At 45.4% G+C, this 23,432-nt stretch overlaps 1 protein-coding gene across 1 annotated transcript in view; it reads right to left on the bottom strand.

Annotated features, from left to right (window-relative positions):
* Positions 1-3,889: 3,889 nt before the first annotated feature.
* ST3GAL1 (ST3 beta-galactoside alpha-2,3-sialyltransferase 1) overlaps positions 3,890-23,432 on the bottom strand; it is a 171,901-nt gene continuing 152,358 nt past the window's right edge. Inside the window, exons 9-12 of the mRNA XM_084848765.1 lie at positions 18,541-18,586; positions 16,865-16,984; positions 5,359-12,633; positions 3,890-4,732 (exon numbers count right to left, since the gene is read on the bottom strand). Coding sequence (XP_084704891.1) covers positions 12,460-12,633; positions 16,865-16,984; positions 18,541-18,586 — 340 coding nt within the window. The 3' untranslated portion in view covers positions 3,890-4,732; positions 5,359-12,459. The remainder of the gene's footprint in view (positions 4,733-5,358; positions 12,634-16,864; positions 16,985-18,540; positions 18,587-23,432) is intronic.

Here is a 23,432-nt window from a genome sequence, read left to right as displayed (position 1 = left end):
GCGGCCATAGGATTGCTCCCTCCAGCTGCAATCCTGTACAGATTCACCTGGGAGTCAGCCCCACTCAACTCCATGGGGCTTAGTGCCCAGCAGATGTGGCTAGGATTGCACTCCCAGCCTGCAATCCTAAACGTATTTCTCAGGAGTAAGCCCGATTGAACACAGTGTGACTTAATTCTGAATAAACACGCATCGGACTGCACTGCAAGGCTGCAATCCTATACACACTCACCCAAGAATGAGTCCCACTGAACTCTTGAGTAGGCAAGCAGAGGGTTGCACTGTAAGTCCAATGCACCGAATGGGGAGGGCACAAACTATTGTTTTTGCTCGAGTTAAATCATAAGTCAGAACTATTATTTTCTTGCTGCTTGCTCAACAGCAAGACACAAGGATGTCACACTGTTCCTGGATCCTCACCCTATGCACGTCTAACTCATGAGTAGACACAAGTAAATCTTCCAGCACACCTGTAACAACAGGATGGATTTCAGCAGGACATGCAAATCTCTTTTCCCCTCGCTCTTCTTTTTCCTGTTTTTCTCTGGATGTCACCAATGAGGATGTTGATTAGTCACAAAAGCCTATTGGAGTGGAAGTTGCAGAGGTCATCCAGGCAAGAATGAGGCAGGGGGGAAACTCTCTTTGCACTTCGAGTCCAACTAGCCTGCTCATCTGCCAGCTATAAACCCTGTGGGCTGCCTTGCACGATAACACTGCTTCGCATCAGTGCAGGCGGGTGGCTCCCATGTCAGTGGGGCAGTGGATCCGCTCCGGGTTTCAGTCGGAACTCGAAAGGAGCTCTCCAAGATGCTGTCCAAGCTAACCTTGGACAGCTCCTTTAGAGTTCTAACTGGTTCTGATGGAAGCCTGGAGCAGATTCACTGCCCCGCTCATGTCAGAGCCAGCCGCCTCCACCGCCTCACATTTCTATAGCATTTTTACAGTGCAATTCTATGCACATCTACTGGGAAGGACATCCCATGGAGTTCAGTGGGCATTACTCCCAGGTAAGTAACGCCTTCCCCAGCCTGGTGCCCTCCAGATGTTTTGGACTTCAACTCCCATCAGCCCCAGCCAGCATGGCCAACGGTCAGGAATTCTGGGAGTTGTAGTCCAAATTATCCGGAGGGCCCCAGATTAGAGAAAGCATGCAGCCATCAGGGCTAGTAGCCACTGATAGCCTTCTCCTCCAGGAATTTGTCTAACCCCCTCTTAAAGCCATCCAAATTGGTGGCTAATGCTATCACTATGTCTTGCGGTAGCAAATTCCGTAGTTTAACTAGGCACTGTGTGAAGAAATCCTTCCTTTCATCTGTCCTGAATTGCCCACCAATCAGCTTCACAACTATTACCCTCCCTCCTAGGCCATCTACCATCAACTGTCCCATAGGAAGGATGCTTAGAAAAAGGAGATGTGGAAGACATCTGGCCCCTGCTGCTCTTCCAGCTGCACTCTTTCCTCCCCTCACAGGACCCTTGACCTCCAGCTGCTCTGGGAAGGATGCTGATTACTTTCTATATGTTCATAAAGTTTATTGTAATTTCATCCATATATTCTGGTGTTACTTGGGAGCCACCTTGGAAGGACTTAAATAGGGCAGCACCAAGTCTGTCTAGCTTCTTGGAGTTCAAGAGTCCTTGCTTAATTAAGCAGCCATGGGCTCCAAGAGCATTTGGGGATCCTAGGGGCTCTCTTGTGATTTCCAAGGCTGGTTGGGGCCACAGCTCAGTGGTAGAGCCCCTGCTTTGCATGTAGAAGGTCCCAGTTTCAATCCCCAGCATCTCCAGGTAGGGCTGGTAAAACCCCTTCCTGAAACCCTGGAGAGCCACTGTCAGTCTGTGTTGACAATACTGGGCTAGATGGACCAAGGGTCTGGCTCAGCATAAGGCAGCCTTCTATGTTCCTATTAGGGGTGTACGGAACTCACCTTCGAGTCTGCTGGGGGGGTCCACGGGGGGGGGAGGTGATCTGTTCCTCCCCCCAGAATCCTGCCCGACCGACTCCACTCTGCAGCAAATGGCAGGCACGCAAATGGCGTCCGCTGTGCCGGACACCATTTGCGTCTGAAGACAGGCAGAAGCAGATGGGACAGGCGGCAGCAGCCAGCTGGCAGAAGGTAGGATCTGGCCCCCGCACAGTTTCCCCCGGGTGGCGGAGGTTAGTCTTTCGTGCCGCCATGGACACTGGTGGGCCAGATTCTTAGAATCCGGCCTCATTGGAGTCCGTGGCGGAATTCTCCACCATCTTTAGTTCCTATGGCAATACCTCCTCAGGCTGGGGAGGAGGTGGCAAAATGGGTTCTCCATGTGCTGAGTCATCTGGGGAAATTGGGTCGTCCTGTGGGCAACCCCCCCATCACATCCTCATCTCTGCATCCCGCCCCCACCATATGATGTTTGACCCAGGGCCATGATAGGTATGGACACAGTTGGGGGAGACCAGTGTACCGTGTTCCTAGTCACATCACAGATATTGCCCATGATGACTAGGGATGTATGGTTCTATTAAATCCCTTCCGTCTGCGTTCGGTGGATTGCCAGGCATCTTTTATTCCATCATTTGCTCATTGGAATCAGATTTTTTAAAACTAGAATGTTGTTCTACCTGAGCTAATTTGCATTGTACACTTGGGTGGTGGTGGTGGTGCGCTAATGCGTATTAGTGTTAATCCCCCCCAAAGTGACAAAGTGGTCTGCAAGTTTGCAGAGTCTGTGCGACATGGGAAAAGCAGAATCTTCAGGTCAGATTCATAGAAATCTGATTTCCTCTGAATCTGTTGGGGATTGCTTTGACATCCCTACCCATGACACACCAATGACACTTGTGAAACCACATGTCCATGGTTTCCCTTTTTCATGAGTACACAGTATTGCAGTTTTGAGTGCTGGGAAACAAACAAACAAACAAACAGTACTCCTTGAAAAGAAGTGCAAACTTAAAACAAGATGCAAGATCTGGGCTCAGCCAATGCATAGCAGTTTCTACTGAGCGAAAACCTCAGGGCAAAGAGAAATTTTAAAAGGCAATAGGCTAGCTAGCTAACTATGAACGTAGGAGCGCAGTACCCTCTAGTGGTCATAGCAAAATATGAAAGCTAGGTTTTAGAGACGTTTGTAACAGAAACAACAATATGGCTTTTAGGGGGCCACATGGAACTAAAGAAGAAACTATTTGACTGTAGAGCGATAATTTGTGTCACTAAAAATCATTCTGCAAAGTAATCTTCAATAAAATGGGGTACCTGGCAGGTGATAGAAAGAACCTCTTGTTGAGAAACGGGAGAGCCAGATGGAATACACAATAAGGGATTACATCCTGCGCGTTGAACTTCTTTCAGCCCCAGGGCCAAATTCAATTTCGAGAAGCTCTTGGGGGGTATAATCCAGCAGTAGGTGGGGCTGAAGGCAAAGTGGGGTGGAGCCAAAGGCACTATCCTCTTTTGTCCTCTTTTTTTGGTGATGCATTTCCTCTTGTTTGGTGATTCATAGATGGCCACCCTATTTAGCAGGGGAGTGGGAGAGGTAACACAATGTCCCAGCAGCGAGTAGGGCTAGCCCACGTGGCTCTGAGAACCCCTCCACACCTCCATTGGACACAGAGCTCACGTGAACCCTCCTTTTCATAGAATAATCAAATAGTAGGGGTGGAAGGGGCCTACAAGACCATCGAGTCCAACCCTCTGCTCGATACAGGAATCCAAGTCAGAGCATCCCTGACAGATGGCTGTCTAGCCCCATCTTGAACGCCTCCAGTGTGAGAGAGCCCACCACCTCCCTAGGTCATTGCTTCCATTGTCGTATTGCTCTAACAGTCAGAAAGTTTTTCCTGATGTTCAGCCGGACTCTGGCTTCCTGTCACTTGAGCCCATGATTCTGTGTCCTGCACTCTGGGGTGATGGAGAAGAGATCCTGACCTTCCTCTCTGTGATAAACTTTCAAGTACTTGAAGAGTGCAATCATATCTCCCCTCAGTCTTCTCTTCAAAAGGCTAAACATGCCCAGGTCTTTCAGTCTCTCCTTGTAGGGCTTTGATTCCAGACCCCTGATCATCTTCGTTGCCCTCCTCTGAACCCGCTCCACTTTTGTTACAGATCTTAGCCACAATGGCTAGTGGAACTTCATGTTCACAGGTAGTATCTACTGGGGGGGGGGCACTGTCAGGGAGCTATTGCCTTGTGGGAAGCAGGATGCTGGATTAGACAAGACTTTTGATCTGATCCACGAAGGTTCTTACATTCTTACGAAAGCTAGATATCCAGGCTAGGTAATACCCTCAATGGGCACCGCGTGGCTGGCATCAGATCTTCCCAATACCTGGAGTTTTTCATTACGGGTCTCCAAGCAGGCCCTGATGACTTGGGCTTTCACCTGTGTCTAGAACTGAGCTAGTTTATTGAGTGTGGTTGTGTAGATGCTGCTGGTTTGAATTTGTTTTAGTTTTTTGATGTTTTATTTTTATTATTATTTTATCATTGTTTGATTGTGTTTTATGGTTTCAATCTTTTATGCCACCTTGGGATGCTTTCCCCTAAAAGACAGACAGACAGACAGACAGACAGACAGCCAGCCTGCCTGCCTGCCTGCCTGCCTGCCTATCTATCTATGAATGACATTTATAGCCTGCCTTTTTCTCCCTAAGGAACTCAAGGTGGCTAACATTATCCTCCTCCTCTCCATTTTATCCTCACAACAACAACCCTGTGAGGTAGGTTGGGCTGAGAGTCTGTGACTGGCCCAAAGTCACCCAGTGAGCTTTCATGGCTGAGTGGGGAATAGAATCCGGATCTCCCTTCTCCCAGTCCAACACCCTAGCCACTACACTACACTAGCTCTCAAAGAAAGAAAGAAAGAAAGAAAGAAAGAAAGAAAGAAAGAAAGAAAGGCAGGCAGGCAGGCAGGCAGGCAGGCAGGCAGGCAGGCAATGGAGTTTTGACAATGAAGGAATACCCATTCATTCAATTTCTATACCACCCAATAGCCAAAGCTCTCTGGCCAGTTTACTCATGTGTGCTTGCTTATTACATTATGCTCCCCCCACCCCGCCCAAGTGTGCAAGGTCTAAACTGACTCTGGCGTCTGCCACCCGCTTCCCAATTTAAAAAATAATGTGTAAATTGGCACTGATGATTGTAGGAATTCTAGAATGCTGCAAAAGCAGGAACAAAACAAATGCAAACCAACCCTTGTACTCGGCATCCAAGAATCTGGGAATACAGTAAAAAGTAGATGTTAGGGTTGCCACTGACAGCCAGTGTGGTGTGTTGGTTAGAGTGTTGGGTTGGGACTCAAGAGATCCAGGTTGTAGTCCCCACTCAGCCATGAAGCTCACTGGGTGACTTTGGGCCAGTCACTGACTCTTGGCCTAACCTACCTCACAGGGTTGTTGTGAGGACAAAATGGAGAGGAGGATGAGGATTGTGTAAGCTGCCTTGGGTTCCTTGCAAGAGGAAAACAGGTGGGATATAACTGTAATAAAGAAATAAATTGTCAAAGATGGGAAGAGACAAAAGAAAGAAAAGAAAACTGGTGTAGTGTCCTGTTTCTATCCCTTTAACAGAGATGTGCTGAACCTAAATTGGCACATGATGCTTTCTCATGTTTTGGAGCAACCAATTCTCACCTGCTAATTGTTGCAGATTCGGGTGTTCATGTGTCCTACTTTACAGAGACAAGTCCTCTATTTGAAGGTGTCCTCTATTGCAGGGATGTTCATTCTCAGGTCCACAGGCCAGATTTGGCCATCTGGGGGTTCCCAGAAGACAACATCCCCTTGCCCTGGTCTCATCCCCATTCCCCTGACCACTGATCATTTGATGGCTTATCAGCTTTTGCACATTCCCCCCCACCCCATTCTAAAATGTTGAAATTCCTCTGTTCAGGCATAGTAAAACAAGCCAACATTTTTGAGATTTTTGTCCCAGAAGACAAAACCATAAGAAAGGAGAGCAGGTGCCTTGAAGTTAGCGCCTGGACAGCAGGCACACAGGTCACCTGATCACAATCTTCCCCACAGAGAGATGTATTCCATTTCTATTTAAATTACAGCAATTCTTCCTAAATGTGCATCTATGTAAGGATTGGGCTCAACATCTCCACAAAAGCATCTTGCTATAACGATGGGCTCAGAGTCTGATGAGGAAGAGGGCAAAGTGGAGGGGGGAGTTACCAAGCTTTCAGGACACAGAGCCTAGAGACAGTGGAAGAGAGGAATCTTTCCAGGTGCCAGTAAATCAGTTAGTTCAAAGCCAAACAGAAACTTCTCCATCTGTGAGAATACAAGATCTGACATCGGGTCAAGAGGGAGGAGCAACTTCAGGAAGTAAGGCGTTCTACAAGGTTGGGCCATCAAAAGAGGTCCCTAGGGGAAGACCCTCCCTGTGGGCAGGACTAAAAAAGGTTTCATACTACTGGCTGGCATCAGTTTCCGTTGCAACTCTCCCAGCAAAAAAGCAGCCATCAAAGGAATCTTTGGGTAGTCTAGGTTGTATTGTGCAAAGATAGCTCTAGGTTGCTGGAGGCTGAGAAAATCTGTAACCTGAAGTGCGGATCTGGCTGATTCGCATAATAAAGGCTATTTTCCAAGAGATCGACTTTTGTTTGACTGCACACATGCCAGGTGGTTTGGCACTCCACAATCTATACCTATGAATATGCAAATTTAATGCAAATATCTGTCCTCTTTTGCCCTCTTGTTTTTGGCAAGGAGTGAATGCAGACCAAACTGTTGTTAAAGGGCCAGCTACATGCATGCATCATTTAAAAACAAAGATAGGTCCCCCCCCTTTCAGAACCATGGTTTTATTTATATGAAGATGTGGATACATTTAACCAATTAACAATTTAATCAATTAGCCAACCACAGAACATGAGCAAGAGTTCTTTAATCAGGCAGCAGGTGTAACAAAAGAGGCACCCAAGAAGAGCTGGTTATTACAATACAAAAATTTATTTTCAAATCATTTGTATTATATTGAAAATGTGAGCAATAAATAAGCTGTCACTGAAAAAAAAACAAGTGATCCTTCATTTGGAAATAGCAATAATCATAAAAACAGTAGTATAAGATTAAAAAAAGAAGAAAAGGAGACAGCTCTTCCAGAGACAAGTGTTCCAACAAATTTGGCTTTGCTCAACACACACAGACACACACACTTTAAGACGGATGCAGACAAGCTGGAGAGGGTTCAGAGGAGGTCAAGAAAGATCATCAGGGGACTGGAAACAAAGCCCTACAAGGAGGGACTGAAAGAACTGGGCATGTTTAGCCTTGAGAAGAGAAGACTGAGGGGAGATAGGATAGTGCTCTTCAAGCACTTGAAAGGTTGTCACAGAGAGGAAGGCCAGGATCTCTTCTCGATCATCCCAGAGTGCAGGATACGGAATAATGGGCTCAAGTTACAGGAAGCCAGATTCCGGCTGAACATCAGGAAAAACTTCCTGACTGTTAGAGCAATACGCCAATGGAACCAGTTACCTAGGGAGGTGGTGGGCTCTCTCACACTGGAGGCATTCAAGACGAGGCTGGACAGCCATCTGTCAGGGATGCTCTGACTTGGATTCCTGCCTTGAGCAGGGGGTTGGACTCGGTGGTCTTCTAGGCCCCTTCCAACCCTACTATTCTATGATTCTATGAAATAATTTATCATTTGCCATGGGCTACGTTTACGAAGCTTGGCCTTATATTTCAGTTCATAAGAGAAAGAAGTATATATGAATGCCAGGAGGAACAAAAGAAACCGCCTAATGTGGAATTCAGAGCACAGGTCTAGCTAATTCAGTACTGTCTGCACCGGGGGTGGAGCAGTGCGGCCTCAGCGCAGTGTTGACTCAGCACTGACTGGCAGCAGCTCTCCAGGGTTTCAAACAATGCTTCCCCGCTGCCCTACCCAGACGCACCTGGGATTGGACCAGGGACCTTCTGCATGAGAACTATGTGGTCCACCCCTGAGCTACTGCCCTTCCCAAAGCAGGGAGCTTCCCGAACAGAACTGGAACTGAAGGAGGAGCTGCCCGTACTAGAACTGGATGCCCCCTCTCAAGGTTATTTCTGTGATTAAGTTTGCCAACTGTAGAGGAAACCACCTAGGCCTGCTCCTATGCCTTTAACAGATACTTGATCTCTGGAAGCCAGGGCATGAAGCATTTCACAGCAGGGGAAGAAGCACCATCTCTGGCTAATCTCTGAAGTGCAAGGTGTTTTTAAAAGCACCAGAGCACAAGTAGGCGAAAAGCTGGCAACCCCATCTGTGCTCATCACATTAAGGCAGCCAGAGGGTCTCACAGCCCTCGACTGCCTCACTGGCTTCAATGCTTTTCTTTGTATATTAGCCCTGCGCTGGAAGGAGAAAGCTCATCCAAATTTTACAATTGGCAACTGGAGCCAAATGTTCACCAAGGGCATTGTTCTGAAACCACGTACTCCAGGACCAACTACCAAGCAATTCTAACATAGTGATGTATATGGCTTTTAGAGTTGCTACTTTTTCTTTTTTTACTGGTCCTGCTTTTACTGGCCTCTTTAATAGCATCATGATATGACATAAATTGAGGCAGCTTCCCCCTCCCGCCCAACACTTCATTTGCATCCCAGGAACATCTTCACCTGATCTATTTCCATACCCCAAGCTGCTGCTAGAAGGCAGAGGAGCAGGGCTGATTTAAAAAGTTGACAATGCTGGCCTCCACCTGAGGTGCATTGCAAGCTGGTTTGTACTCTCAGGGGACTTTTAATCAGTACCTTAAAGCACAACATGCTTGATGGAAGAAGCTGCTCTTTGGAACAAGCAAACATTCCACATGAAGATCAGTTCATCAATTTGCATTTCTAATTGCCAGGTACTCCTATGTCTTTAACACCTGCATGTGCAGTAGTAATTCAGAAGGTAAAGCTGAGTTACAGGTAAGGGCCAAAATGTACATTTTATTTGGCCTTTGAGACTTTTTTTTTTAAAACCAACTTTAAATAGGAGCTGTGCACTGCAGCCCTTTTGAAAATGAACCCTCTCGTGCCAGCAGTGGCAATTTGCCTTTCAATGAAAATAAGAGCTTTGGAAGAAGGATTCCTTTGCCAGGTCCATTTTATGGGAGAAAAGCGTTTTTAAAAATTGCGGTCTCAATGTTGTTTATCTCCCCCCACAAATAAATTATTTTAAATAAATTATTAAGTAGCAACATTATTTGCTACTTAAAATAAAACACAAAAACACCCCAGGTGTTAAACTGTGCACCAGTATCTCCCTCCTAGATGCTCACTTCTAGTACATTTTTTTAAAAAAAATTCTCTAGTTACTGCTTGGTAAGGGCTATCATTTTTCAAGCAGGATTTACAGGTACAAAGGTGCAACAGTTGACCAAGAACAGATGGCAACTGTACCACTTCCCCCAGCGACTCCCAAACAGTGTGCCACAAAAAGGGGCCGGACGTGCGCTATGAAAGTTCAAACCACCATATTGAATGCATCCACCTCTCTCTGCCCCATAGCGGTAGGGTGTAGCAATGATCCCCCACACCCCTTCGGCCAATATAGGGACAGGGATAACGTTCTGAGGGAGGAAGGCAGATTTTGGTTGAACATCAGGAAAAACGTCCTAACATCAGAGCAGTCAGACAATGGAACCAATTGCCTATGGAGGTGGTGGGCTCTCCATTGCTCGTGGTATTCAAGCAGAGACTGGACGGCCATCTGCTGGGATACTTTAAACTGGATTCCTTTACTCTGCAGGGGGTTGGACTCACTGGCCTAAATGGCTGCTTCCTACTCTATGGTTCTGTGATTGTATGAAGGGTGCCCTGATGCAGTCTCTGCTTCAGGTGACGAGTGTAAGAGAATTCTGGAAGGACACCTACAGTCTAGAAGGCTCCATCCCATCTTGGAGCTTTGGCTGCCTGGTAAAAGGGAAGATGGAACCCAGGGAGGCAATATTAACTGCATTATCCTGCAGTCGCGGGATGCCTGCAACTGCACTGCCTTTGCACTGGCAGCTGATCGAGAAAGTACATGGACTTTTGCATGTGGCATGTGCCTCCACGTTTAATCAAGACACAATCTGTTGCAGAATCGTGGGGAATGCCACCTTTGCCACTTTAGAGGTAAAAGCAAAATCCGTTTGGGGTTTTTCTTCAGCCAAGGGATAAAATGCACTCCCTCTGTAAGTATGGAAGCCACAAGTAGCAGGCAACCATTCAAAGAAACAAGGCCTTCTTTGGGGGACGGGGGCATGGGCATCTCTAGTTGCTTGGGTTCTGGCATTACTGTAAATTCACATGCTGGAAGAACAAGCACAAACTCGGCACCCCCCAGATGTGCTGGAACACAACATCCATCACTCCCAGACATGCTGGCTAGGGATGATGGGAACTGTATTCCAACACATCTTGAGGGTGCCAGTTTGGGGAAAGCGGATATAAAATAACACACACACACACACACCGCCAATGAGGGAGGGAAATAGGAAAAAATCCACAGCCGAAACACTCCTACTTTGATTTCGAAAATGTTGACAAGTCTTTCGATTTTTTTTCTTTAAGCAAATAGCACAGATGTCAACCACCACAACATAAAGAAAAACAAATAAGCAGCTATTTGAGAATATGCTCCAAACCCCATTCACTGAAGCCAGAGTGAAGTTCGAAGAAGTACGAATTTCGAAGGATAACTGAGATTCGGTGGGCATAGGGGTTTGAAAGTGAAAAATTAGTTAAGTTTACATTAAAATGCAAACTGAATGAATTTCTCCCCATCCTTATTTTTAAATGTGGTGTCTCAACCACCTTGATTTTAGGAAGAATGTATGTGAAGACACACTCCAATTGCACATAGTTCCTTGGCTCCTCAGGGCAAATTGCTAGTCTGTGGGTCCCATGGTAACTTTAAAGCTGTTTCACCCCTCTCCATTGTCTTGAAGATGTTGCACAGCCATCTTAACATCATCATGATTAATTCTGGTGGTACCGCCTTCCTAATGACTGCTTCACCCCCTTCCTTCTAGAATGCTCTAGTCTTCTGTCAGGCGGTTTCCTACTGCAACTACGTCTTCCCTTGTAAGCTGTTGATTATCAGTTCTTCTTCTCATTGTTTATAAGGTTACCTATAGTGCAGTCCTATATGTCTACACTGAAGTAAACCCCACTGAGTTCAGTGGGGCTTTCTCCCAGGCAAGCCTCATTCTCTTGGCATAGATCTCCTTCTTGAATCTGGAACCAACTGGTTTATATGCTATCCCTGAACCACACCCATAGTTCACACGCCACTGTGGGGACCCTTTCCTTCTGCCCCAATACCTTTTCTATAGGAATTACCTACCACAACTGTAGAAAATAGAAGCAAAAGTCTTTTTTTGATTTTTTAAATGTTCTTTAAAATAAAGCCAAGATGTTTACCTCTCCAAAAGAAGAAAAGCAAAGCAAAGGACTGTTGGTGAATGTTTCAAGTATGCTGAAGAAAGCTGTCAATACAAAACGATACTGTGAGCAGTCTTGCACTTTGGTCGGTTATTTTCATATAAAAAGTTTAATTGAGGGATTTCAGTCTTTGAGGGAGCCAAAGGGACAAACATCCCCTCCTTTATATTCCAGCTATTTTAGAAAGGCACATCTCAATGACAGATATATATAGATATAAAAATAGCTCCAGGCGAATTCTCTGCTTTATGACAGAATTCTGAGCAGAGTAGCAGTCAGAAGGACATTTTTTGAAAGGTAAACAATAGTGACTACTTTATTTTCTTCATTTACTTTCTTCATTCCTCCTCCCTCCTTTTTTATGGCTATGAAGAACAATAATATGCTTCACACAATAATCATAATAATATCTGGAAAATGGAAGCATTTCATTCAAATTTTCCAGTCGCTGGCAAATGCAGGCAGGTGCCAATTTTGCCCTCTGGAGACAAATTTACAGTTGTTCATAATAGAGACTGGGAGCCAGGAGGCCTTGTAAGGATGCTTCAGAGAAAAGATCGAGAACGGAATCGGTTCCTATGAGGTAATCTTGAATCGAGAGGGTATTTCACATCCACTGGTATCAGGATGGAAATCCTGCAAACTGGGGGTTTGTTTTGTTTGCATCTCTTCTGCTGTGTTTTCCCCCAGAAAAAGCCCAAGATACATCACCAATCATTCTTAAAATAAAATAATGAGCTGCTTTCTTTCCATTTAACTAGCATGAGGGAAGATTTCAGGACTGAAACGTCTTACAGAGGGACAGTCACAAAGCAGAAATGTCCCTTTCCCATCACCAATTTAGAGGGATTCTCCCGCATTCTTCAAATGTTGGCAAAGAAATCTAGCGTGTTACACGGTGCCAATCGATGTGGCTTGATAATTCCAACCCAATGGTTGGTTGAGGTTTCATCAGCTGAGGCGCGAGATACAGTCTGATCCAAGACCTCCTTTATTTTTACAAATAAATGTGTCATCCCTGTAGCTGGAGATCACAATGCAGCCTGTAACGAGGGTCATCTGCCCTTGAAGAAGCGTATTTTGTCAACCGAGGCCAGGGTCAATGTTACGTTTGACTCAAAATCCCCATCATGGACGCCCGTCTGTCGGAAAGCCCCTGCGGATGGGTTGTTTTCCCAATAGTGGTGCCAGTTCCCTTTACTGTCTGCCCCAAAACCGTACAGATCCACCTAGAGAGAGAGAGAGAGAGAGAGAGAGAGAGAGAAATGTAACTGGCTCTTACATTTATTCTGTTTATTTCAAATCTTTCTATGCCACTTTACAGACTTCACACACTGAAGTAGTCATGACAACAAAGAAAATGCCATTTGGTCCCCTTTGTAACGGAGTAAATTATTGACTTAGATTATGTGGGTTTCCAGCCTCAATAAAACATTGTAAGGCCTGCACTATTGCCTGTGTAAAGTGGCAGGGGCATGGAATGACTAGAGAGGAGGGTGTCAGGATTGGTCCCAGGTTCCCTAGTTTGGTTTTTGACTCAGATTCAAAGACGGAGTTAGAAGAAGTCCAGCTGAGACAGGAAGTAGGAGGAAGAAATTCCCCAAGACTCTTTAGGAGTCAGCAAAGAACCTTTCCAGGGCCTTATCGAGCAAGAGGGCCAAGCTCAGAGACCATCCCCCCTCCCCATGGAAATCTGGCCTCTGTTGGAGGAGGAGGAAGCAGAGAATTGACAGATGCCAGAACCTGCCGCCGAGCTAAGTGGGTGGAGCTGAGAGGAGCTTGGAGGCATCCTTCCCGATTGGCTGCCCATCAGAAGTTAGGTCAGGAGGATCCTCCCTGAAGGGAGGAGCCCAGAAAAAGTCTGTCCAGCATGGTGGGAAACCCGTCCGTTAGTTGAAAGGCAACTGCCCTGCTTTCAGTAGTTCTCCAAACGAAAGCGCTGATTAGGACCAGAGGGCAGCTCCCAGCCTTTGTAGTCACGTGACGAGGCGCTATTCACTGAATAAAAGAGTTTGTGGATTACACAGTGAGTTCTGTTCCCTCACTGTTCAGCAGGAGGGCTTGGAATCCACAACGGTGAGTGCTTCATCTCCGGAATGATGACTTGTCTCATCCTAATTATAGAAATCTGAGACATTATACCAGCGGCAGGAAATTACAGCCCTGGAGGCCCAAAACTGCCCCTCGGGAGGTTCCAGCCAGGCCCTTTGGAGACCCTAAGATGGCCACACCCTCTTCCCCCTAGCCCTCTGCCCACTCATTTAGTGGTGTCCTAACTTTTGTGCAGTCCCCCCTCCCCCATTCTAAAAGGTTGAAATGCTTCTCCGAAGACTTAGTTATTGGCAGGAAGAGCTTTTACGTTACTTAATACTTAAGTTATTTAAGTATTGCTTACATATTTTTGGCCATGCCCCTTTGGCTTTCAGCCCCGCCCACCACTGGAATGCAGTCCCCAAGAGCTTCTCCAAAGCTGAACTGGGCCCTTGGGCTGGAAGAGGTTCCCCACCCCTGCATTACAGTATGATCTGCCAGGAAATTGGAGAAGGTTCACACAGGGTTAAAATTTTGGAAGTCTGATTGGGGAAGGCACGAGTCCTCAGCGGGCTTAAGAATGATCTAGCAGAATGGGTGGAACACCAAGTCCAGGGCATAGTCTGAAGGCTCATGAGGCAGCCACCTTGCTGAAGCTAAGTAGGTCTGGGTCTGGTCAGTGCTTGGAGGGGAGACCACCTGGGAACCACATGTAGCCACCATGAGTTCCACAACAGAAGAAAGATGGGATATAAATGTAGTAAGTCAAATGCAGCTCACCAGCCATGTGTTATGGCCTGCCAAGCACTTCACCTTGTCTTTCAGCAGTGCAGACTGGGAGCAAACCAGGAGGTGTACAGAGCACTTGGTGGGCTACCGTATGTGGCTAGTCCTCTGTGTTCAGCTTGGTGAGTCACAACTTGTGAATGTTGGGTTTAGGAAACAAATCAATTACTTGGGATCAGAGCCAAGTATGGTGACAATTTTATGCGATGGTTGCATTCCAAGGAAACTTGGCAATCCACCAAAGTACTGCTGTAGCCTTCTGGTTATAATGATCAGATAATATCACCTTACAGCTCTCATTGCAAATGTTTGATCAATATATATTTTTTGAGCTAGAAAGAGAAATTGGCTCAGTTCAGACATGATGGGAAACTGGTTTACCTCTATGTGAACAAGTCCACACAAGCCTCATGTGTTCCCCTTCCTCTTTTGCATGCTACAGAAGGAGATTGAAAGCTTCCATGTAAGTTTTTAAACTAATCACAGTTCTTTGTCATATCCTAACTTGGAAACTGTGGTTTGTTTAAACTATCACTAGCGAGAACAAGGACCTGTTCAGATGCAACAGGAAACTACAATTTCCCACTGCTTGAATGACCCTGCACAAGCCTTGTGCCCACAGTTTTCCTCTCCCCTCCCTCTTGCCTAGCTGCAAGGAGGAGATAAAAAATTTCTGCCTCCACTTTTAAAGAAATTGCAATTCCCCATTACATCCAAATGCCAAGGACGGTTAGAACAAACCAGAATCAAAGAATGGTTGCAGATTTTGACTAGTTCAGAAAACAGGTTTTAAAGAATTTCCCAACCTCACAGAAAAATAAAGTTAGAGGGGTGTTATACAGGAAATCCAGAATTATAGCATTCCCTACAGATGGCTGCTCATCCTTTGCTTGACAACCTTCAGTGAGGGAGAGACCACCCCTTTCTGGGATTTTGTTCTATTGCCAAACTGCCCTTACCATTAGGACATTTCTCCTAATGTTCAACCGCAATCTGCCCTCTGTAATTTAAGGCCATTAGATCTAGTCCTCCCCTCTACGTAGGGGTGTGAGAATCAGCAAAACCTGACCTCGTCCAGATTCTCTGATTTCTACTTCAAAGCTCATTCCAATTCATGTCTGGATTTGATTGCAAGCTTTGTTTTCTTCAGGCTAAAATTTATGCATATTTTTGTGCAAATTTCCCCAAATGTCTGCATCCATTGTGCACTTATTTGAAATATATGTATTTCTCCTCATTGACTACAGTGTGTTTGTGCGCATTTTCGAACATATTTTTTTGAGGCGCAAATTGCATCACAAGCCAGGAAATGCATGGACTTCAGACCACAGATTGCGTTCCATTCTGGGAGGAGCAAATTGGGTAAGTTCTGATCAAAAACAAACTGACACATATTTCTCACCCACCCCTTCCTCTGGGGAAGCAGAGAACAAGACGTTGCTCTCTTCTATGTGATTACAACAACCCTCTAGGGATTGAAGAGTGCTGCCATGTCCCTGCTCACTCTTCTCTTCTCCAGGCTAAATGTACAATTCCTTTAACCTTTCCTCATGGGACAGTTTCCATACCCCTATCTTCACTGCCCTCCTCTGAACCAATTTCAATTTGTCTACATCCTTATTAAAGTGCAGTGCCCAGAACTGGACACAATACTCCAGATAACATCTGACAAGGATGGAATAAAATGGAAGGATTACTTTTTATGACTTAGACACTATGGGTAAAATCCAATGTAAGTCCTACATAGAGTAGACTCATTGAAATGAATGGGGCTTAAGTTACTTATGACTAATTTACGCCCCATTAATTGTAATGGGTCTACTCTAAGTATGACTTATGTTGGATTTTACCCTATAAGAACAGCCATGCTGTCCATCTAGTGCAGCATTCTGTTTGCACAGTGGCCAATCAGCTGTCGACTGGGAACCCACAAGCAGGACACAAGCACAACAGCACCCTCCAACCCATGTTCCCCAACAACTGGTGTACATAGGCTCCCTGCCTCTGGTACTGGAGGTAGCACATAGCCATCAGGACTAGTAGCCATTGATAGCCTTCTTCTCCAGGAATTTGTCCAACCCCCTTTTAAAGACATCCACATTGGTGGCCATCACTACACTCTGTGGTAGCAGATTCCATGGTTTAACCATGCGCTGTGTGAAGAAGTACTTCCTTTTATCTCTCCTGAATCTCCCACCAATCAGCTTCATGGGATGACTCCAATGGGTTCTAGTACTATGTGAGAGGGAGAAAAATGTCTCCCTCTCCACACCATGCATAATTTTGTACACCTCTGTCATGTCTCCTGTCACCCTCCTTTTTTCCAAGCTAAACAATCCCAGCTGTTGTAACAGTCTCTCAAAGGGGAGATGCTCCAGCCCCTGGATCATTTCAGTTGCCCTTTTCTGCACTTTTTCCAGCTCTACAATATCTGTTTTTAGCTGTGGTGGTTCTACGATGTTTGGAATATCATGGGGAGCTGTGATTTGTTTACAAGTGAGATGGGAAGTTTTCCATCTCCTCCTCTGGCATAAGAGAGGTGAGGGGCATATGCGTAAACCCAAAGCTCATGCAGGCTCGTCCACATAGCAGCAAACCATGGTTACCTACTTCATCTAAATTGAGCCTTAGTATTGCACGTACCTCATCACAAATGTGAAGGGCAAATATGACTGATAGAAAGCCTGTTGAGGGGTATCTCCCATGATGTTGCAGCCAGTTGTCATAAACGTATTTCATAAAGCGGGGGTGATAAACCAGGATCTGTGTGTAATCAAGCAACATGTCTGGTTAGTTTCATTGCAGCCACTACCACTGAAAGAAATCACCAAAAGATATTTGAAATTGGATAAATGTCCCTGAATTTGATGTCACTGAACTCATGTCCACAACTGCAGTACATTAAAAAGTGACATTTTAAACAACTATGTTTTAGATTGCAACATTAGAATTTCATTTTCAACCTGTCCTATCATGAAAGCCTCAGTGTGGGTTGCAACTTGGGATGAATGAATCTGCCTGTCTCACTTTCTCTAATGTCCATATTTTTTCAACGACAAGTTCATTCTGTCCTATTTCCACTGCACTTTGCATAAAAAATGCACAAAATCCTTATAAATTTTCATGCATATTTTTGTAGGCATCAACATTCATGCACATTTTGGAGGCCTTTTCCCCTAATATATACAGGTTATTGCCTTTTTGCATGCTTTCCCCCCCGTGTACACCATTTTCCCTAATGTATGAACTGCATTGCAAAATTCAGGGAAGTGTGAAAAATGAAGGATAATTGTGTTTTGGTTAGCATATTAGTTCAGGAATTGCAATTTAGGCCGGTTCGTATTAAAATGCAAAGCCAACTGATTTCAGACGTGGCCACCATTCGCAAGTCAGCGCGGACGGCAGCAGGTAGGTGCTCCGTTCCGGGCCCATTTTGTGGGGTAGGGGGGCGGGGGGGGGCCTTCGTTCCGCCACGGATTTCGAGGGGCCAAATGCGCTGGCATTTGGCCTCACCAAGATCCATGGCGGAATTCTCTGACATCCCTAAGCTGTAGTCAGGCCTCTGTCATGGGATTTTTGACTATAGCTTCAGCTCTAACACATGGATCTCTCTTGCCATTCCACATGTTTGCCAACCAGCAAGCACTGGAGAGGGAACTATACACAATCCTGGCTCTCTGATGAATCACCTGCATAATAGTCACATTTGCCATGGTCTGGGTGTTCACCAGAATAAAAACCCCAACACCTGTAATGTAAAATGTCTCTTACAGATTTCATGATAGGTGCAAAAAACAGACTCCGCTTTGCTTATTAGAGCAGAAGCAGGGAAAGCGGAAACACAGTTCGTCCATTTATTTTCTCTCCTTCTGTGTAATGTGCAAGCATTCATACAATCACTACGGACATGGCAGCGCCCGGAAATCCACTTGAAACAGTTGTATGCGTGGGATCTCTGCCTACAGTTAGCTGGACATATACAGTCACCATCATGCACAGAGTTTCTGTCTATGGTGAGGTGGACATGTAGAAACCCCTCTAAGACTGTGATTCTATGCAAACTTACAAGACAGCAAACTGGGATAAAATCCTGGTTTGCAATCCTGGGGGGTTCACTCCAACTGCAGTTTGCCAGATCAGATTTCACAACAAACTGAGGTCTGAGCAAAACCAGGAGTATTGAATTAAGCCTCATGCATGAGAAGAGGAGGGGGGAATGTGTGGACACAGCACCAGCTCATGACTTTGGAGGGTCACCTGAATGGGGCTGATACTTGCGTATGAAAGAACTTCGTGAACAAATCACAGCAATAACTCACCTTGTCTTTGTTGGCTTTGATTTTCCGTACAACTGGAATATATGTGCTGTTAAAGAAGGACAGAGCTGAGTCAGTAAAAGCCAAATAATTCCTGTGAATCATATAGTCCAAACAAATAATAATAATAACACCCTTATTTCTAAATTCAGGATACTAGTGAGGATGCTGTTTATGAATGAGTCACCAAAGTAAAATGCAGAACTTGTAAATTAGCAAAATTTAGTCATTTTGGAGAGAGAGAGAGAGAGAGAGAATTAAAGTTACACAGAAAAGGAGCAAAACTTTAGGTATATACAGGCTGGTAGTTGCATGTCAATGTGCAACTACCCCTTTACTGATTGGCTGAGTTACTGTGATATCATGGAATGTTCACACACACACACACACACACGGCTTCTAGGAGCCTCTCTCAGCTGTCTCTAATCCCTTTTGTTCTGAGGATCCTGTCTCATGTCCTGCCCCAGGATAGAACTTCACAGAACAGGGATGGGCAATTTCGGGAAGTCTGGGGGCCATTTTTGCCCCACCCGTGGGCCATGTGTTAGACACTCCTGCTCTAGAACCTGCTGTTGCTCCAGAGCAAGAAAAATGTTTTTGCTGTTTATGCTCAGAAAAAGCAGCCACAATGTTTAGGTGATATCCATCCTCAAGCTCATTTTACTAGGCAAATAAAGAGGTTTAACTTCCCTGCCACAGAAACGTCTGTGGCATTCTGGTTTGGATGAAGCTTACTGCTACAATTCATTTCCCCACCAAGGGGAGACTAATCCCTTCTTAAACAATGTAAGAGAGCCTCATGAAAATCAGGCCTTTTTTCAATTCCCAGATAAACTCCCTAAACATGAAACCTTTTGATGAGTGTTTTGGTTTCTGTTTACCCCATCCAGAAACTCCACTTTGCTTTTGTTACACTTTAAGCTGCCTTCATTTCTTTAGCCTTTGCTCCAACCCATTTGTTCACTTTGCTCTGGTTTCCAACAGCTTTTTCTAGGCAGGAAGATCAATGGGAGGAACCTTGAACCTTTCCTCCATGCCCCCCAAAGGGGAAACAACATGACAAACTCAATCAGAGGATGAGCCAGGCAGCACATGACATATCGTCCAATCACAAGTGTATGCATCCATTTCTATTTATGTACTAATCCTGTACATTATGGATTTAGAACCATGTTTTGGATCCCATTTCCTAGTCCTGTTTAGTACAAAATACAATCTGCAAAATTTAAAAATGTAAAAAACACACAAGCAGACAGTATACACAAAGACAACATATATCAAGGGGAGCCCTATAGGACTATGATCTATAGGGCAACTATATCTGGGGTGGCACCTACATGTACACCTACTCACTGTTTCATGAAGATCAACATATATCAAGGGGAGCCCTATAGGACTATGATCTATAGGGCAACTATATCTGGGGTGGCACCTACATGTACACCTACTCACTGTTTCATGAAGATCAAACCCTTGTGGACATTAGGTTAGAGTAGGGGTGGGGAACTATAACTCATGACATCCCTGATAACTGGATATGCTGACCAGGGCTGATAGGAGTGGTAGTCAGCAACTTCTGGAGGGCCACCAGTTCCCTACCTCTGGGCTAGAGGAAAGACTTTCTACTGTGTCCTCTAGTTCTTACAGTCTGCTTTCAGCAATCTGCAGCAAGAGAGTGGCTCCTCCCAGAGACAGACTTCCGGGTTCTTTCCCCACTTGCTTCCCCCTCTGGAACACGAACAGCTCCACTTGGTTCTACTTGTGCTCATGATACACTCCCCACATCTGGTGAGCCCAGGCACAGAGAATCTATCCTGCTCCAATCTGTGTTGTCCTCTCCCGGGTGTGTGAGGGAATGTGTCATTCTGTCCCCTTGGTGTGAGGGAGTGTTCGTTGGTTGACAGTATAGTTTCAAGACAAGGGCAAGGAAGTGTTTCTTCACACAACCCCAAATATCTGGTATTCACTGGCATGAAATGTGAAGATGGGACAAATTCTTGGAGAATAGGTCTAACAATGGCTATTAGCAATATTCTCCTGCTGAGAACAAACCCAAAGTGAAGGCTGTTAACAACCTTCATGGCTGGCAAGATTTTTTTTTCCCCGTAAGTGTTGGGCTTGATCAGATCAGCACCTTAACGGCCTAGGAGGTCATTAAGATGACACAAAATGTGCTGATGGGTATTGGCACAGATGCCTTTCTAAAGCCATTTATTTAAATTCCTGGAAATCTATCAGTGACAGTTAGCCATGATAGCTCAAAATGGAAGATCCAAAAGCAATATACCACAGGGAACCATTTGTTGAGAACTATTGCCTTCACGCCCTAACTGCGAGTTTCCTAGAAGCATCTTACCGACTACTCTAGGAAACAGAATGTTCAACGAGATGAAGGGTGGGCAGCATGTGCCCTGTAGGCTGCATACAGCCCCCGTTGCCCCTGGTGTGGCCTCCATAGTCCCCTGCTACCAAAAACCAGGGGCAAGCTGCTATGGAATGCTACACTGGGCAAATTTAGCTTGCACAGCATTCCACAGCAATTTGTCACTGAAAATCAGTGGCAAACTGGCAATTCGTTTGCCGCCAGTAGCCTGTGGAAATCTGCAGGGCAGCGGCGAAAGGAGTGTGGCCCTTGGTGGTGGGGTGGGTTGAGGGGCAAAAATGGCCCCCAGACCTCCTGCATAGTTGCCCCCCCCCTGGACTAGATGGATTATTAGTCTGATCTGCCCTCAGATTTGGCTACCTGCTTGGCTCATCTTTTTAAGAGGGTTCTGTGTCAAAGTCTAGGCCCGGGGTGGGCAACTTGTGGCTCTCCAGATATGTTGGCCTGCAACTCTCATCAATCCTAGCCAGCCTAGCCAGTGGTGAGTCATGATGGGAGTTGTATGCCAAAACATCTGGAGGTCCACAAGTTGCTCATAAGAACATGAGAAGAGCCCTGCTGGATCAGACCAAAGGTCCATCTAGTCCAGCATTCTGCTCACACAGTGGCCAACCAGCTGTCGACCAGAACCCACAAGGAGGAGATGAGCACAACAGCGCCCTCCCTCGCATGTTCCCCAGCAACTGGTGTACAGTTGCTGGATGCTCTAGGCAGATTTATAGTCCTTCCACTACACAGTCTCTTAAAGGAGACGCAAGTGAAAAACAGGCAACCTGATCTTGTTAACATACCGATCAGTTATTCAGTGGGCCCAAAGCAAGACTCAGGGCCTTCTGGGCAACCATTAACAAGTGGCTGAAGTCTGAATCCAACAAAGGGTTTACTCTCAGTTCTTGGGAAATGATAGCCAAAAAGTTCTAAATCACAGAACATTTCTCTATTTCATTTTTAATCTGGTGGCCAAGCTTAGTGAGATGGTCAACAGTTTGTAGAATTTCATAGGATGTCATGAAAGACATTGGCAATCTGTCCTTTAAAAAACCTGTCACCTCTTTGTAGGTTATTCTTGCTCACCAGAAAGTTGGTTGGTGTGTGGGAACCACAAGCACTATGGACAGGCCCTTTTCAATTATGGCCCAGTGTCTGTGGAACTCCCCTCCCAAGAGATATTCATCTGGCTCCTTCTTCACCATCTTTTCAATGGTCCTTGAACACCTGTTTGTTTTGATCCGCTTTTAGTTAAGATGCTGGGCTGGGTATTTAAATTGTTTAAACGGCTGCTGTTCCAAATTGTTTTATCCGATTTGTTTTGCTCTCCTGTAGCGTGTCTGAAGACTGCTACTTAAGTTTTATAATGGTAAAGGATATGATTTCATTCCTATTATATGCTTCTAATCATGACATGAGCTGCCTTGGGAAGACTTGCCCAGAAAGATGGCACAGACATGTTGGAAATAAGGAACACCTCATCAGTACACAGCTGCTCCTCCACTGTTGTGGTGGAAGAGCATCAGAGGCACTCTGGGGAAACCCAGGTCAGAGCTAGTGCCATGGCCAAAGATGCACGAACTCGAATCTCCAAACCACAGCCTTGCAGAATGAAGTTCCAAGAACTCCAGGAAAAGCAAGCGACGACCAGAATTCTAGGCAAGCTTCTTGGACTCACAGTGGCTCCACTATGGTTGGTTTGGGGGGTACAAGTCCAGGGCCCTGCAGCCTGGGGTCCCCCACATAACCACCAGGGAAGGCAGCAGGTGCTGATTATAGGAGGGGGGCAGTGGCAGGAAACAGGTGAAGCATCAGCAGCTGACATGGGCAGCAACATACTGGAGCTCATGCCTATTGCCACACAGTATCCTTTTTGCCTTTCAGCTTTTGGTCAGGCCAGTGCACTGCCCAGCAAAGTGTCTGCTGCCAAGTCTCCAGCTGCACCTGCCATATTTGTTTACCCAGGGTAGAGATGTAAAATTTCCAGAAATGTTGAGGCTATGGAAAAAAACCTGGCGTTTTTCAATTTTTTTCCAGGAAAACACGGAAATTTGGGGGGAAATGGAAAAATAAGTAACACTTTTTTTTTTTTTTAAGCACTCTTTACAGATCTAAAATCAGTTTGTTGCTTTAAGACAACCTGGTGCCCACCAGATATTTTGAACCTCAGCTCTCATCAGCCTCAGGCAGCATGGCCAATGGTAAGGGATGCTGGGTACTGTAGTCCAAAACATCTGGAGAGCACCAGGTTGGGGAGGGCTGCTTTAGGATCATAAAGCAGCCTTTCTGTTCCTAAAGCTATTTTATATATAACTTGGTTTGCTCATAAAATTATCATTACATTTTAAAATGTTTAAAAGTAAACTCAATCACTAAATTTGTAATTCTTGTCTGAATAGATTAGAACTACACTGAATGACTGCTACAGCATCAGAAACACAGGACTCTATAGAACAAAACCCAAACTGTCAAGAATGCACAATGGTGACTCTACTCAGTTGGGAAACTGAGCATAAATGTCTAT

The sequence above is a fragment of the Heloderma suspectum genome, chromosome 4 (assembly GCF_057233095.1).
Source record: "Heloderma suspectum isolate Gila_16-S chromosome 4, 16-S_ref, whole genome shotgun sequence".
Lineage (NCBI taxonomy): Eukaryota > Metazoa > Chordata > Lepidosauria > Squamata > Helodermatidae > Heloderma > Heloderma suspectum.
This window is presented reverse-complemented; position numbering and strand designations above follow the sequence as displayed.